The sequence below is a fragment of the Galeopterus variegatus genome, unplaced genomic scaffold (assembly GCF_000696425.1).
Source record: "Galeopterus variegatus unplaced genomic scaffold, G_variegatus-3.0.2 Scaffold162, whole genome shotgun sequence".
Classification (NCBI taxonomy): domain Eukaryota; kingdom Metazoa; phylum Chordata; class Mammalia; order Dermoptera; family Cynocephalidae; genus Galeopterus; species Galeopterus variegatus.
Genome location: NW_007726273.1, coordinates 912110 through 929773, shown reverse-complemented (window position 1 = coordinate 929773; position 17664 = coordinate 912110). Strand labels below are relative to the sequence as shown.

Here is a 17664-nt window from a genome sequence, read left to right as displayed (position 1 = left end):
GGAAAAAAAACAAAAAAAAAAAAAAAAAAAAAAAAAAAGAAAATCTAACAAAGGAAACAGAGATTCTAGGAAGGACGGGGGCTGTGGAAGGAGGAGTTGGGCCCACTTCTCAGGCCCAGCCGGACTAACCTGGGAGAAGGTGACCCGGGGGCGGTCCCACACAGTCTTCTGGTTCAGCTGGACAGGGACCCAGAAGACCACGCTGATGGGGAGGCTCCTCCACCCCAGGTTGCTGAACTACACCAGGGAGGGGTGGGGGGTCAGGGCTCTGGCCTTCATGCTCCCACCAGCTCCTGGAACCAGCCTCCCCATTCTCTACAGCCCAGACGCCTTAATAAAGCCCCACAGGCCCAAGTTCTTGCTCTTTCTGGGAGGCAGTAGAGGGTAGCCTTAAACATATCTGAGAGCCAGACAGGCTGGTTCAAGTCTTGGCTCTTCCATTGTTAGTTACGAGACCTTGGACATGTTTTGTTAGCCTCACCGAGCCCCAGTTTCTTCATCTGTAAACTGGGGATCACAAGAGTGCCTCATAGAGTTGTCAGGAAGGTAAAATAAGTTAATGACGTGTGTGTGTGTGTGTGTGTGTGTGTGCGCACGCACGCGCGCGTGCATGCATACGTGTGTGCTTGTGTGTGTACTTAGGGAGAGCAATATCAGACCTTGCTGGGCACACAGCAGGCACCTTACGTGTGATTCCCACGATTGTTCTGCCTTCTCTTCACATCGATCTCCCTCCCCAGCTCCTTCTCAGGACCCCGATGTCCCCAGATCCCCACCTGATACTGATGCTGCATAACCCGGCTGGTCTTCTCTGAAGCCGTAAAGTTGAGAAATTTGGTAGAGAGCTCCTGGCTGAAGGAAGAAAGAAGAGGGGCCAGGACATAAGGGGTGTCCTGGGAGGGGTCTCGGGCTCAGTGTGTAGAGAGTGAACAGGCACATGATTAATGCAGCCCTGAGGGCAGGGGGTGGCCTGCAGGAGCGACGTGTGTCAGACACAGTGTGTGCCGGTTTGGGCCATTCACACACACACACACACACACACACACACACACGCACGCACGCATGCACACAGGTGCACACGCAAACTCCAGCACAGACTCGTCCACAGATACACAAGTGGCCATATCCAACCCCACAGTGAAGGCTCAGCCAATGTCCTGCAGCCAGCACCTGGTGACCACCATGTAGACAGCATATTTCACAGGCAGCTCCAGCTGGAATTCACTTCTGTTGGTCCTGGGCATGTCGTTCTCACTAAAGGGAAAGAGAGCGCTCTAGACTGCTCCTGAGAACTAAAAATCAGCCTTTCCTTCTCCCTCTCCCTTCCCCACCACCTCCAAGCAATCACCAAATCCTGTTATTCTGCATCCTGAACACCACTGTTCTCTAGCCCCCGCCCCTACCCAGCCCAGGCCCATTCTACTCCCTGGACGTCTGCAGCAACCTTCTCCTAACTAGTCCCCTGAATTCAAAACTGCTCCCACCCCAATCCCCAGCCCTCCTGGAGAGTGATCTTTCCAACATGCAATTATGATCATGTCACTCCCATAGGTTAAACTGCAAATTCCCTAACGCCACCCATCAGTCATTTTGTGACAGGGCCCATATCTAACCACTACCGACTTCTCAAATGCTACATATGTGCTTCGGCCATTCTTAAACACACCCTGGTCTTCCCAATCTCCAGGCTTTGCCTGGTCCCTGCATCCTTCTTCCTGTCTTCATGACCTCCCTCAGTTCATGCCTTTGCTTGGCTAACTCACAGCTTGAATATATTTCCTTCAGGAATCTTCTCTGAACACCAGGCTCCCAAGAAAATTGGACACCCCCCTCCCCCATGTAATCATTCATTTTACACTGTATTGTAAGGGCCAGTTTTCTTGACTGTCTTTGCCACTAAACTATAAACTCCTTAAGGGCAGGAACCACAGCTGTTGTGTCCGTCACTGTCCCACAAACACTCGGCACAATCCCCAGCACATCGTGGGTGCTCAGTGTTTGCTGAATGAATGAATAAGCTGACAGGACAGAGAGTGGGGAGGGGGCAAAGGTTCACCCTGGGCAAGGGGTGGGGGCCTCAAAGGGGAGGATGCTTGTGGAAGGTCAGGCACAGAGCACCTGGTCACATTGGCCTTGAGGAGCAGCTTGTTTCCAAGGGTAGCATTAGAGTCCACATCAAATGTGACATTAAAGGTGACCTGGAGTTGGAGAAAGGAGAAACAGTGATAAGAATAGGAGAAAAGAAACAACCCAAATGTCCATCAACTGATAAATGGCTAAATAAAATGTGGTCCATTCACACAACAGAGTATTTATTCAACAATAAAAAGAAATGCAGTGCTGATGCATGCCACATGAATGATCCTTAAAAACATGATGCTAAGTGAAAGACGCCAGTCACAAGGAACCACATACTGTATGATTCCATTTCTATAAAATTTCCAGAACAGGTTAGTCTGAGAGACAAAGTAGACTAGTGGTTGCCTAGGGCTGGGAGAGATGGGAGGATATAGGCCAATGGCTAAGGGGGCCAGGGTCTCTTTTGGGGGCAATGACGAGGCACTAAAATTGATCATGAAGGATGTATGACTCTGTGAATGTACTAGAAGCCATTGCATTGTACACTTTAAATGGGTGAATTGTATGGTATGTGATTCTCTCTCAATAAAGCTGTTTTATAAAAAAGAATGTCTACCAAAAAAAAAAAAAGAATAAGGAGGGAGAGAGTGCAGGTGGAGGAGGAGAAGAGGAGAACTGCAGAAGAAGATGGAGGAGGAAAGGAGAGGAGGCAGCAGCCACTATGACCTCTGAGTTGCTGGGGAATATGGGGTGGTTTATGCTGCAGCTGCTGCTCTTCAAGACCCCAGGCCCTTTGGTGGAGGAGCTGGACTCACAGACCAGGCGCCAGGATCGCTGTGAGAGCTGGTTCTGGAAGGCAAGGGAGGCAGAGGTGGCAACGTCAACCACCAGCCATGGGGCTGGGGACAGCAAAGGTCAGATGAAGCCTGAGAAGGATTTGGCTACCTGGACCCTTGCCACCTTCCGAAAGGACAAGCCGGATGGGTAGAACAAGGCGACCTGTGTCCTGTAGGAGTCCTCGCCCTCGTTTCTCACAGTCAGCGTCACATTGAGGTCCTGGAGACCACCCACCACTAGAGTGTCCAGGCTGTGGGAGGAGCAAAACAGCCGTGAGGTGCCATGGGCTTCCCTGTGGCAAGTCTGCTCTGGTGGAAAGGAGACGCGGACGCTTGGGGAGAGATGACAGTAGACGGGGCCTCCGAAGGCGTGGCTCTGTGCCAGGCTCCCTTGGGGCCAGGAGATCAGAGCACCAGGTCATGAAACATGTTTGGAGGAGACAATGAGGAAAAGAAACTCACCTCATGAAACTGAAGGTGATGCTGAGGTCGTCATGGCAGACGCTATCGTTGCCACAATTCTTCTCAAAGGGAAACTAAAAAAAGAGAGAGCACGATAAAGTGAAAGGGAAGAAAATAATGAAAGGTTGTGAAATGAAACAATAGAATAAAATTACGGGAAATAAAATAAAATGAGCTTCAACAATTCTGGCCTCTGGTCTCTTCCATGCCCCTGCAGGACCCCAACTCCAGAACTCACCAAGGCTATGAAGAGTCTCTGAGCATCCACAGACAGCACTGGCCGGAGGTTCCCAAAAGAGGATAAGGGCTTCCCCACCAGAGAGAAGTTGAGGCGCAGGGTGATGGGGCTCACTGAATCCTCTACACAATCCTGAGAGATGGTGGGGATTTAGGGATCTGCCTTCTCAGCTTCCCGAGCCCACCCCATTCTTGGAGGACCCAGGGGTCTGGCCACTCGCCTGCTCACCGGTAATTGTAGCTTCAGGGTCTCACATTCCTGTGTCAGGCCCAAGACCCTTGTCTGTCTGCATATGCTGTTCTTTGTCTTGTCAAAGATGGCACGGGCATGTGGGCGGCCAGAGTCCAGAGCCAGGTCGTAATTGACAGTGCTCTGGATCTCTCCTGCAGGGACAGGGTGGCATGTGGTGAGGAGCCCAGGCTTTGGAGTCAGACAGACAGGAGTTTGAGGCTCAGCTCCCCTGCTCTCCAGCTGTATGAGTGAGCATGTTATCTAGCCTCTCTGAGTCACAATTCCTTATTTTTAAAGTGAGGATAATAATTATACCTTCCCAATGGTGAAAATGAAATGAAATAATGCCTGTGAAGCATTTAGCACAGTGCCTACCACACAGTAAATGCTCAATAAATGTTAGCTACTCTGTTACATACTAGAAAACACTCGTATTTTTCTGGCTCCTTTTAAACTTTTTTGACTTTGTCTTTGGTCTTCAGTAGTTTGACTATAATGTATGTTGCAATGGTTTCCTTTATATTTATTCTGCTTCGATTTTGTAAAGAATCTCAATGTCTTTCATCAGTTTTGGAAAATTCTTAACCACTATTTCTTTAACTATTGCTTCTCTCTTATTCTCTCTCTCTCTCTCCCCCTCCATCCTTCCCTCCTTCTGTTTGTGTGTTAATCTGGATACTTTCAATTGACTTATCTTCTAGTTTACTAATTCTGTGTTCTGCATCTAACCTGCTCTCAAACCTATTTAATGAATTTTTAATTTCAGTCATTGTATTTTTCAGTGCTAGAGTCTCCATTTGACTCTATTTTATAAATTCCAATTCTTTGCTCAAGTTCTCCATCCTTTCCTGTTTTTCTTGAAGATATTAATTGTAGTTAATTTTTATTATCATCTGATCACTCTTATTTCTGAATTGCCTGTGGGTGTATTTCTACTGTCTGTTGTTTCTCTTGGTTGCTGGTCAGTTATCTTGATAGAAAGACCAAGTTGTTTACCAAGGCCCCTCTCACATCTGTCTCTCCAGCACTGGGATGCTGCTGAATTCTCAGCTCAGCTCTTCAGCTTTTCTGTTGCTGTTTTCTACTAGGTTCCTTGGAGGATTGACCTGGGCATTCATGGCTTAGCAGTCAGCCAGGGACTGAGAGAAATTTTTATGTAGATTTTGACGTAACTTCTCTGCAATTCTCTTCTCTCCAAGTCTTTGCTCTTAATTTCTAGTCATGCTGGCTGCCCCAATCTCTGACTGCTATTTCCTCAGCACAGTAAGATTGCTGCTAGAAATATAACTTCATCTCCTCCTCCTGTTTCTTTCTAGTACTGCCATTACTATTCCCCCACCTCAGGCACAATCTACTCTTTGAGAATAGGGACAAGGGAGAAGGCCAGGCTACTGGTGATAAAAATGTGTATCTGAATGTTTTGTGAATTTGTTCTTAGCTTTATCAACTCAACCTCCCCAAATGAGTTCTCTTTCAGTTTAAAAAAAAAAAAAAAAAAAAAACCTGGTTTGTTCCCGGGTATGAGGCCCTTGGTTCTCTGGAGAACTGAGAGATAAGGGAGTACCAAGTGCTCACGTCTTTGATGGGCTTTGCTGGGCTCCCCGACCCAGCGTGGGAATAGACTGCTCACTCTGGCCAAGCTTGGAGAAGGCTGTCAGAGCCAGGGAGAACTTTGCTCTGGGCTGCAGGGGGATGGGAAGACTGGGCTGAGCCACCCGTCAATGTCCCCAGTCATTTAAACTCCTGAGACTTACCCACCCAGCCTCACCTCTCAGCCTATCCCGTGTGTTCTTGCGGACTTGGAGGCAGACTCTGACCTCCCCAGCGGACTGGTTTTTTGTTGCCTGTTCCCGACAATCAAAAACATTCCTTGCCACTTCCTTGGGTGTGAATTCCATAGTCACCACAACTCTCAGCACCGGCTGGGACCTGCAGGGACACCAGAGGACCATCAGGGATCTTCAGACAGCAACAAAATTGTTTCAAGGGAGAACACCTGGCTCCAATGGAATCCTCACCTGAGCAGCAGCATTTGCCCCTGGGCCCCCACAGCTAGGTCCACCAGTCCGTCCATTGTGAGGTCTTGGCCTCCGCTCAGTGACTGACCGAAATACTGGAGCCTGGGGGAGAGCTGGGAGCCTGCAATTCTCTGGGGATAGAAAAGAGACAGGGAGTAGGAGATAACAGGGAAGTTACCCAAGTAACTTATCAAGGAATTATAGGACCACAACCTCAAGATGATACCCCAAATTTCCACTAATTACCTGGGTTTTACAGAGAAACCGTTTTACAAGAAAAGTAAAAGTATATTACTTGGCTCAGTTAAATTTCACTTACAAGGTCAGAATAATGCGAGCAGAATATTGATCTAACCAAAGTTACCATGTAAATATGAGGAGAGAATGGAGGCCAGAAGGGACATTAACGTGCAGCAAGAGAGAGACTGAAAGAGAGCTCGATCCTTTCCTCCCATAGTGGAAAGTCAATACTAAAACAAAAATCAAAAAGTAGCAAAATAATCATGTTATTTGGACATATGGAGAATAATTAAGAGCTGAAAAGTGGGTTTTCTCAAGAGAAGAGGAAATGAAGCAGAAATCGCAGTAAGTGTGAAAATTGTTTTTTCATAATGAGCCTTTTATAACTATTCTGACTCTTTAAACTACAGCCAAGAGTAACACTGAAAAAATAACAGCCAAATAATAAATTTAAAAGAAATGTTAAAAATGACTTCATCATATACTTAATGCCAGTGGACTGTGCACACAAAAATGGTTAAGATGATGACAAATTTTATGTCATGTGTATTTTACCACACCTTTTTTAAAAAAGTCCTTTTGTCAACTGAAAGAAGGATGAGGAAGGATGAGATGCAAAAAATGTTCTAAATCTAGATAGTGTTTACTTGGGCTTACTAATATGTAAAAATTCACCACTTAAGATTTGTGTGTTTACTGCGTACAATATCCTTAAATTTTTTTTAAGAAAAATGTATACCATTCCTTTGGGAGGAAATTTCATTTTGAAATCATGTATAATGTGGTCATTTGGAGATCCACAGCATGTTGCTTGTCCAAACACTGACCACCCTCACCCCCAATCATAGGAAAAAAACAAATAAAAAATGCAAGCAGCAGGACAATAGGACAGCACAATCCTTTCTGTATTTGTTTTTAATCCCAAAGTCTGTGTGTGTGTGCATGCAAACGCACATGCACATGAACGCACACCTCTGGGCATATAAAGTATTCTCCCTTCAGCCCTGGTTTCCTCTGAAGGGTGGGTTATGGAAGGGGGGGAAGGAACTAGGGCTTTTACTCTTCACTTTAGACTTATAAACTTGTATAACAAGCATATCAATCTTTTGTAATATAAATAAAATAAAAATCAAAGTTTTCAAATTCCATTTACACAGAGAAACAACAGGCACCAATGAAAAGAAACATAATTATAATACATACACCATTTGAGAAAGAGGATCCCCACACAGATAGAAGTTGTTAAGGCAGTGGTTCTCAGCCCTGGCTGCACCTAAAGTGCTTATAAAATACTTATATACTAGGGTCTACATAGTCTATTATTCCATTTATGTGAAATTATAAAACGGGTAAAACTAATCTATGGTGGGAAATAATCAGAACAGTGGTTGCCCCTAAGATGGAGGTGGAGGCAGACATTGTCTGAGAAGGGCAAGAGAAAACTTTCTGCATTGGTGATGATGCTCTGTATCTTGATAGGAGTGTGGGTTACACAGGTGCAGGTTGAGCACCCCAAATTTGAAAATATGAAATATGAAGTGCTCCAAAATTTGAAACTTTTTGAGCACTGACATGATGCTGAAAGAAAATGCTCATTGGAGAGTTTTGGATTTGGGATTTCCAGATTAAAGATGTTCAATAGGTAAGCATAATGCAAATATTACAAAATCTGAAAAAATCCAAAATCTGACACTCTACTGGTCCCAAGCACTTCAAATAAGGGATATTCAACCACTGTGTGCATCTGTCAAAACTCATTGAATAGTTAAAGACTTGTGCATTTCTTGTCTGTAAAGTTTATCTTAAAAATAACTGTAAACAAATATTTAATTCTAATAATATATATGCTGAAGTATTTAGGGGTGATGAAGGGGATTGATGCTGCAACTTTGAAATGCACTAAAACATCAGAAGGGGAGTAACATCAAAAAGACAGTGGAATAGGAGTTCTCCAACTTCACACTCCCCTACAGAGATCCAACTAGCAACTATGTAAGAATACCATCGTGAATATCCCAGAATTCAGGACTGAGGCTGAGACACCCTCTTGTACCAGGAACCGAGGAAATCTGTGATTTAAAGGTAAGAGAAATGGTTCTCTTTGGCTGCACTGCCACTCCCTCAAGTCGTCACAGCACCACACATGGAGAATTCCCCTAGGCCCATGGTTTCTACAGTGAAAAAAAGTGAGCTGGAGGCATCTATCCAGCTTCTCCACCTTTCTAGGACCCTTCACAAGAGGATCATTCCTGTCTCATCCCACAGGAGACATTGGGAATACCAGCAGGGCTAGACCACATGAGGTCAGTTAGAAACAAGAAATGTGGGTAGGACCAGCTTCTCCACCTTTCTAGGACCCTTCACAAGAGGATCATTCCTGTCTCATCCCACAGGAAACATTGGGAATACCAGCAGGGCTAGACCACATGAGGTCAGTTAGAAACAAGAAATGTGGGTAGGACTCACAGTGACCAGTACCTGGATTTCTGCATTCTGGCCAATGGAGGGGCCACACCACTAGCCAACAGCATCACGGTACAGGAAACAGGGTACAGGTCTTCCAGGCTCAAATACCTAGCCAGCTTCTCCATACAGCCCAGGTGCTCTCATGAAGTCTTCCCCAGGTCAAGAGGCAACTGCAGTTTACCTACTACCTGAAGAAGGAGTATCTGAACCCACCCAACCATAATAGCAGAAAGGTGATCCAACTGAGCCCTGGTGCTCTTGCTAAGTCTTCCCCAAGCCAGGAGGCAATGCAAGTTCATCAATTGCCCTTTGAAGAAGCATCTGGTTGCACCCCATCCTAGCTGCTGAGCAGCAACTCCACCAAACCTCAGTGCTCTCCTTAAGCCTACCATAGGCCAGCAGGCAAGCCCAAGTCCACACATACCTGTGGAGCATAAGCTCTAGCCCTGCCCACCCTGTGTGGCTAAGCAGCAACCCCAAAGATCTCACCCAGTTTGGGAGCTCATCACAGTTCCAAACAACAATACTGCCCAGCCAGGGAAGAAAACCTGAAACCCTGCCCAATCAGAAATAATCACAGAGTCCAGGCAACAGCCCCACCTAATGGCAGAGTCCAGCCAATGGTCTCACTGGACCACAGAGCACAGCCAGCAGTACCATTCGGTCTCAGAGCACAGAAAGAAACCTAGCCAAACGAGAGAAACTGACATCAAGGTCTGCCTGCCTGGGGTTTCTACCAGCTGGCCAATCTAGAAGCCCAGACTAAACTAAATACTAAACATCTATCACCACAAAAGAGTATATGCAAAGGGCAGAAAAGGTGACATCTCCTCAAATGCACAGGTACCACATAAGAACACAACGATTATTAAAAATCAGGAAAATATGACACCACTCAAAGAAATTAATAAAGGTCCAGTAATGGACTCAGAAGAAATGGATATGTATGAAGTTACTGACAAAGAATTCAGAATAATCCTCTTAAAGAAGCTCATAAAACTACAAGAAAATATGGATGGGGAAAATTAAATGAAATTTGGAAAACAATTTATGAACAAAATCAGAAGTTTGACAGAAAAATAGAAATAACTTTTTTTTTTGGTGGCTGTCTAGTACAGGGATCAAACCCTAGTGTTATCAGCACCTCAACACCATATTCTAACCAACTGAGCTAATCAGCCACCCCAGAAATAATAATAATTATGTGTATATATACACACACACACATATATACTGAGCTAATCAGCCACCCCAGAAATAATAATAATTATGTGTATATATACACACACACACATATATATATATATATATATCCCAGAGATAAAGAATACAATAAATTGAAAAAATTCAATAGAAAACTTCAATAGCAGAGTTGATCAAGCAGAAAAAAGAATCAATAAGATCAAGACAGGATGTTTGAAATGATCCAATCGGAGGGGGAAAAAAATAGAACGAAAAAGAATGAAGAAAGCCCACAGGAATTATGGGACACCATCAAGCAAACTAATCTTCACGTCATAGGAGTTTCTGAATGAGAAGAGAGAGGAAAAGGCCTAGAAAATACATTTAGGGAAATAATGGCTGAAATTTTCCCAAATTTGGAGAAAGACAACAACATCCAGGTACAAGAAGCTCAGTTTGCCGATCAAATTTAAGCCAAAGGAGTTCACCAGGACATTGTAATCAAATTATCAAAATCAAAGACAAAGAAAGAATTTGAAGCAGCAAGAGATAAGAAACATATCACATTCAAGAGAGCCCCAAACTGGCTTTCGGCAGATTTCTCAGCAAAAACTCCATAGGCCAAAAAGAGAGTGGGATGATATATTCAGTGTGCAAAAGGAAAAAAAAAAAACTGCCAATCTTGAATACTCTACCTGGAAAATCTGTTCTTCAGAAATAAAGGAGAAATAAATCTTTCCCAGACAAAGTAGAGCTAAGGGAGTTCATCACCACTAGGCCTACTTTACAGGAATTGCAATAGCGAGCTCTTTATGCTTAAATAAAAAGCTTCTAATTAATAACAAAAACATATGAATAAAAACTCAATGGTATAAGTAATATATAGTCATACTCAAAATTTCCTAATACTGTAAGGATGATGTGTAAAGCAATTTTGTCCCTACTAGGAAGGTTAAAGGACAAAATTATTTAAAACAACTATAACTACAATGAATTGATAAGAGACACAAATTACAAAAACAAATGCAAATTTTGACATCAAAATCATAAAAGATTGGGGTGAGTGAAAGAGTATAGTTTTTGTATGCAATTAAAGGTAAGTTGTTATTAGCTTAAAGTATCCCATTATAAGATATTTTGTGTAAATCTCATGGAAACCACAAAGAAAAAACCTACACTACTTACACAAAATATAAAAAGAAAGGATTCAATGCTGGCTAGTTAGCTTACTTGAAAGAACATGGTTGATAAAGATTGAATTGTGTCCCCCAAAATTTTATGTATTAGAAGCTTGATCCCCACTGTGTTGAGAGGGTGGGAAATCCTATTACGGTAATTGAATGCTGGGGCTTTGAAAAGGTGATTGGATTGTGAGGACTATGCCTACTGATTGGATTGATCTGTTCACTGAATAATAAGTTAATAGATTAATGGTGGTCATGAGCATGATTCTGATGGCTTTAAAAGGAGCCAACTGAGAAGGTTAGTGCTCTCTCTCTGTTCTGCCATTCTGCCATGTGAGACCACTGCATCACTGTCACCATCAATAAGACAGAAGTAAGCAAAGGACAAAAAACTAGTTCCAGACCAGGTATACCACCAGCACCCTGGGGCCTGCCTGGAAACTGAAGGCTTGGAGTCGGGGACCAGACCCCACTCCCACATCCAGGCAAACCATGCCAGCACCTCAGGGCCTGTCTGGGGGCCCAGGGCATGGAGAAGGGGACTGGACCCCCCACACACAACCAGGCACACTGGGCCAGCACCTTGGGGCCTGCCTGGTGACCCAAGGCATGGGTCCAGGGACCAGACCCTCTTCCCACAACCAGGCACACCATGCTAGCACCTTGGGGCCCACCCAGGAACCTGAGGTATGGAGAAAGGGACTGAACCATCCTCCCACAACCAGGCACACCGCTCCAGTGCCTCGGTGCTCACCCAGGGACCTGGGGCATGGATAAGGGGACTGGACTGCCTGCCCACAACCAGGCACACCAAGCCAGCAGATCAGGGCCCCCCCGGGGACCTGAGGCATGGAGAAGGGGACCAGACCATCCTCCCACAATCAAGCATGCTGTGCCAGTGCCTTGGGGCCCATCCGGTGACCTGAGTCCTGGAGCCAAGGACCAGACCCTCCTCCCACAACCAGGCATGCCATGCCAGTGCCTCAGGGCCCGCCTGGGGACCCAGGGCATGGAGAAAGGGACCAGAACCCCCTCCCACAATCAGCACACCATGCCAGTGCCTCAGGGCCCATTTGGGGACCAGAGGCATGGAGAAGGGGACCAGACACACCCCACAACCAGGCACACTGCCAGTGCCGAGGAGCATGCCAAAAACATCACCTCTATATGCGTGGCCCACCACAGTCACCACAATAACCATGGCTGCCACAAAAGCAGCTAGACAGCACAATCACCACACAGATGGTCCTTCAACCACTGGAGTACATTCACGCAAGGAGAGTCAATAGCAGAGATAAAGAAAAGAAGAGGATGTCTCTCTCCACAAAGCCCACTTCAGAGTGACAGAAGAAGCATCTGCTCTGCGATAATATTGGGGGAACGGATCACACCTCTCAGCATTGGACAGATCATCTAGGCAACAAATCAACAGAGTAACCATTATTCTTTCAGAAGGAGAGAAGAAATCTAGGGTAATTAGAGGGGGGAGGAGAGGGGAAGGGAAGAGATTGGACAAGGGGCATAAAGAATAATTATGATTTGTAACAATATATATGCTAGTAATATTGATTTGATCAACATATCTCAATGTTCAACCACAAAAATACGTATAATCAATTTTGAGTCAATAAATAAAATAAACTATAAAAAATTTTTAAAAAGAAAAACAATAGGGAAAAACAATACAATTGAGTTGATTTTTGAAAAGACAAACAAAATTAACTAGACTAAGAAAAAAGAGAGGAATTCAAATAAATAAAATTAGAAATGAAAGAAAGTACATTTATAACTGATGCCATATAAATAAAAAGTATCATAAGAAACTACCATGAACATTTATATTCTAACAAACTGGATAATCTAGAGGAAATGGGTAATTCCTAGAAGCATACAACCTACTAAGCCTGAATCATAAAGAAATGAAAAGTCTGAATAGACCAATAATGAGTAAGGATCTTGAATCATTAAGTAAGGATCTTAATTAAAGACCTCTCAACAAACAAAAGCCCAATTCTTGATGGCTTCTCTGGAAAAGTTTACCAAATATTTAAGGAACTAATGCTGATCCTTCTCAAACTCATCCAAGAAATTGAACAAAAGGGAACACTTCAAAATTCATTTTATTAGGCTAGCATTACCCTGATATGAAAGCCAGGCAAAGATATCATGAGAAAAGACCACTCAATAGCAACAAGACAAATAACCCAATTTAAAAATGGGCAAAGGACTCAAATAGACATTTCTCAAAAAAAGACATACAAATGGCCAACAAGTTTATCAAAAATTGTTCAAAATCACTAATCATCAGGGAAATGCAAATTAAAACCACAGTAAGATATCACCTCACACCTATTAGAACTGCTAGTACCAAAAAAAAAAAAAAAAAAGATAAGTGTTGGTGAAGATGTGGAGAAAGGGAAACTTTGTACACTATTGGTGGGAATGTAAATTAGTGCATCCATTATGGAAAACAGTATGGAGATTCCTCAAGAAATTAAAAATAGAATTATCATATAATCCATCAATCCCAATTCTGGGTATATATCCAATGGAAAGGAAATCAATATATTGAAGATATATCCACACTCCTAAGTTTATTGCAGCATTATTCACAATATACCCAAGATATGTAATCAACATAAGTCTCCATCAGAGGATGAATGGATAAAGAAAACCTGGTGTAAATATATATAATGGAATACTATTCAGCCTTGACAGAGAAGGAAATTCTGTCACTGGCAACAACATAGATGAACCTGGAAGACACTACACTAAGTGAAATAAGTCAGGCACAAAAAGACAAATATTGCATTATCTCACTATATGTATGCTATGGTTTGAACATTTGTTCACTCAGAAAATCATGTTGAAACTTAATCCCCAATGTAACAGCATTAAGAAGTTGATCCTGTTAGGTCCCTGGAACTGACTTTTAGAAAGCCCTCGCCTTCCGGTTTCATTTCTCTAAGTTTCATTCCTCTAAGTTTCTATCTCCCTAAGTCTCTGTTCTCACCAGCAGGCTGAGCAAGCTCTACTGAGAGTATAACACTGTGTGAAATATACTAAAAAGCATATGTACTTCACAGGGCCTGGTTTTCCAAAGCCTTGGAGTTTCAAATATTGACCTTGCGGAGGACCAGAAATTTCCCTCAGGCTATAAGTCTCTGTTGCAAGATAAGGATTGTGGCACAGCAGGTTGCTGGCTCAAAGACAGGCTAGTTACTGATTGTTATGTAAAGATACTGAGAAATTGCTGTTAAGAAGGAATGTTTACTAAGATCAAACTGTTGTTGATAGGACCACTTAATTGCCTTACTGGAATGTCATCTGGCTTGTTTCACTGAAAGTTACCAGCATATACTGTTAAACTATAGCCCCACCTATGTCTCTTCCTGTAACTTCCTGGTCTGGAAAATAAATGCAGGAAGAGAACCCCAATTCGGCATTAATTTCCCAAAGGAGGAAATCCTCTCGCTTGAGGATTCTGGTGGGAGATTAACCACTTTGGGGCTTCTCACTGCTCGGAAGAGATGGGCTTGAGTAATCCTTTCCATCTCCATCACCCAGGGGAAGTGGGGTGACAAATCCATGGGGGGTGAAGCAACACAAAGCAACAACATTGTAACTGCTTCTGCCTGCTAGCCCAAGGTTTCTGTCTCCCCAAGTCTGTTCTCATGAGCAGACTATATCTGGAATAGAATATTGTAACTGTCTTCCTAGGATAGGCCAGATGCCAATCCTATCCCTATAAAAATGACACCCTCCTGCCTTTTGGTGATGATGCCATTTTTCTCAGCTCAGCCAGCAGGTTTGCTTGCTAATAAAATCCTTTTCTACCTTTGTCCAGCTAGCATCTCCTTCCTCGGTGACCTTACAGATCCTTTAAGAGGTCATTGGGTCTATCAATTCATTCATGGATCAATGGGTTGATAGATTAATGTGTTATCAGAAGAGTGGGTTAGTTACCATGAGAGTGAGTCTGCTATAAAAGCAGTTTGGCTCTCTCTCATGTGCCCTCTCACCCTGTGATAGCTTCTGCCACACTACAATGTAGCAAGAAGGGCCTCGCCATGTGCCAGAGCCATGTTCTTGGACTTCCCAGCCTCCAGAACTGTAAGAAATAAGTTTCTGTTCTTCATAAATTGCCCAGGGCTGGCCAGTCAGCTCACTCAACTAGAGCGTGATGCTTGTAATACCAAGCTCAAGGGTTTGCATCCCCATATTGGCCAGCCACAAAAATAAGTAAGTAAATAAATACATAACCCAGGTATTTCTTTATAGGAATTGAAATGAACTAAGACAATGTGGAATTGAAAAAAGTTAAATTTATGCAAGTGGAGAGTAGAATATTGACTACCAGAGACATGGGGGGGAGGGGTGATAGGGGAGGGTTGAGGAATGGGGAGATGTTGGTCAATGGGTACAGAGTTCATTTAGACAGGAAGAATAACTTTTCAAGATCTATTGCACAGCATGATGACCATAGTTAATAATGATGTGCTGAATATTTCAAAATAGCTACAAAAAAAAATTTTAAATCTCACTCACTACAAAAAAATAAGTGTTTGAGGTAGATGGGTATATTAATTAGCTTGATATAATTATTCCACAATGTATACATATATCAAAATGTCACACTATATCTCATAAATATATATAATTATTATTCTTCAATTAGTATTAAATATTAAATTTAAAAATTTAGACTGGCCAGTCAGTTCAGTTGGTCAGAGCATGGTGCTGATAACACCAAGGTCCATGGTTCACTCCCTGTACTGGCATCCAAGAAAAAAATTAATTGCATTGCTATACACTAATAATGTGCTATCTGAAAAGGAAATTTAGAAAACAATCCCATTTACAATAGCATGAAAAAGAATAAAATACTTACGAATAAACTTGAGGAGAAAGATCTGTACAATAATAACTACAAAACATTGATAAAAAAAATTTTAAGGCAAAAACAAATGGAAAGGTATCCCGCATTCATGTATTGGAAGAATTAATACTGATATAAGGCCCATTCCACCCAAAGTGATCCACAGATTCAATGCAATCCCTATCAAAATCCCGGTGGCATTACTTATAGAAATAGAACAAACAATACTAAAATCCATGTGGGACCACAAAGACCAAATCAAATCATAACAAAATCAATCTTGAGAAAGAAAAACAAAGCTAGAGGTATTGTACTTCCTGATTGAAATATATATTACAAAGCTACAGTAATTAAAATAGTATGGTACAGGGGCTGGCCAGTTAGCTCAATTGGTTAGAGCACAGTGTTGGTAACACCAAGGTCAAGGGTTCGGAATCCTGTACCAGCCAGCCACCAAAAAAACCAAATAAATAATATGGTACTGGCATAAAGACAGACATACATAGACCAATGGAATAGAATAGAGAGCCCAGAAATAAATCCATGCATATAGGGTCAATTGATCTTCCAAAAGAATGCCAAAAACACATGATGTGGAAAGCATAGTCTCTTCAACAAATTATATTGGGAAAACTGGATATCCTACATGCAAAAGAATGCAATTCGACTCATACCATACACAAAAATCAACTCAAAATGGATTAAAGACTTAAACACAAGACCAGAAAATATAAGATTCCTAGAAGAAAACATAGGGGGAAAACTTCTTGACATTGGTCTGAGTAATGATTTCATGGATATGACACCAAAAGCACAGTCAACAAAAACAAAAATAACCAAGTGGGACCACATCAAACTAAACAGCTTCCACACAGCAAAGGAAACGATCAATAGAGTGAAAGGGTAACTTACAGAATTGGAGAAAATATTTGCAAACCATGTATCTGATAAGGGCTTAATCTCCAAAATACACTCATATAAAGGAACTTCTACAGTTTTAGCACAAAAAAAATAATAACTTGATTTTAAAATGGGCTAAGGAATTGAAAAGACATATTTCCAAAGACATACAAATAGTCAACAGATATATGAAAAGATGCACCAGAAAAATGCAAATCAAAACCACAATGAGATATCATTTGCACCTGTTAAGATGGCTATTACCAAAAAAAAAAAAAAAAAAAAAAAAAAAAAAAAGACAAGTGTTGGTGAGGATGCGGGGAAAACCATTTTGCACTCACGCTGTTGGTGGGAATGCAAAATGGTCCCTATGGAAAACAGTACAGAAGTTCCTCAAAAAATTAAAAACAAAACTACCATATGATCCAGTGATCTCACTTCTGGGTATCTATCCAAAAGAATTGAAATCAAGAGTTGAAAGAGATACTAGGACACTCATGTTCAGTGTAGCACTGTTCACAAAAAACAAGATTTGGAAGCAAGCTAAATGCCGACTGACCGATGATAAATTTTTTCAACATGGTATATACATACAGTGGAATATTAGTTAGTCTAAAAAAAAATCTGTCATTTGTGACAACATGGATGAACCCGGAGGACACTATTCTAAGTGAAATAAGCCAATCCCAGAAGGACGAATAATGCATGGTTCCACTTACATAAGTTATCTAAACTAAACAAATTCATAGAAGCAAAGGATAAAATGGTGATTGCCAGGGGCTGTACTGTATTGTACATTTTAAAATCTGCTAAGAGGGTAGATCTCATGTTAAGCGATAACATTCTTTTTAAAGAAAGAAAAATGAGGGGCCGGCCCGGTGGCGCACTGGATAAGTGCGCCGCTTGGGAAGCGCGGCGGCGCTCCCGCCCGAGGGGTCGGATCCCCCAT

General features: G+C 42.5%; 1 protein-coding gene across 1 annotated transcript in view; it reads right to left on the bottom strand.

Annotated features, from left to right (window-relative positions):
• Positions 1-17664, bottom strand: part of ITGAM (integrin, alpha M (complement component 3 receptor 3 subunit)) — a 46660-nt gene that overhangs the window by 3755 nt on the left and 25241 nt on the right. Inside the window, exons 15-25 of the mRNA XM_008594358.1 lie at positions 5865-5995; positions 5615-5775; positions 3844-3998; positions 3616-3747; positions 3378-3451; positions 3025-3166; positions 2806-2928; positions 2119-2198; positions 1171-1254; positions 777-852; positions 130-237 (exon numbers count right to left, since the gene is read on the bottom strand). Of these exons, the coding sequence (XP_008592580.1) occupies positions 130-237; positions 777-852; positions 1171-1254; positions 2119-2198; positions 2806-2928; positions 3025-3166; positions 3378-3451; positions 3616-3747; positions 3844-3998; positions 5615-5775; positions 5865-5995 (1266 nt within the window). The remainder of the gene's footprint in view (positions 1-129; positions 238-776; positions 853-1170; positions 1255-2118; positions 2199-2805; positions 2929-3024; positions 3167-3377; positions 3452-3615; positions 3748-3843; positions 3999-5614; positions 5776-5864; positions 5996-17664) is intronic.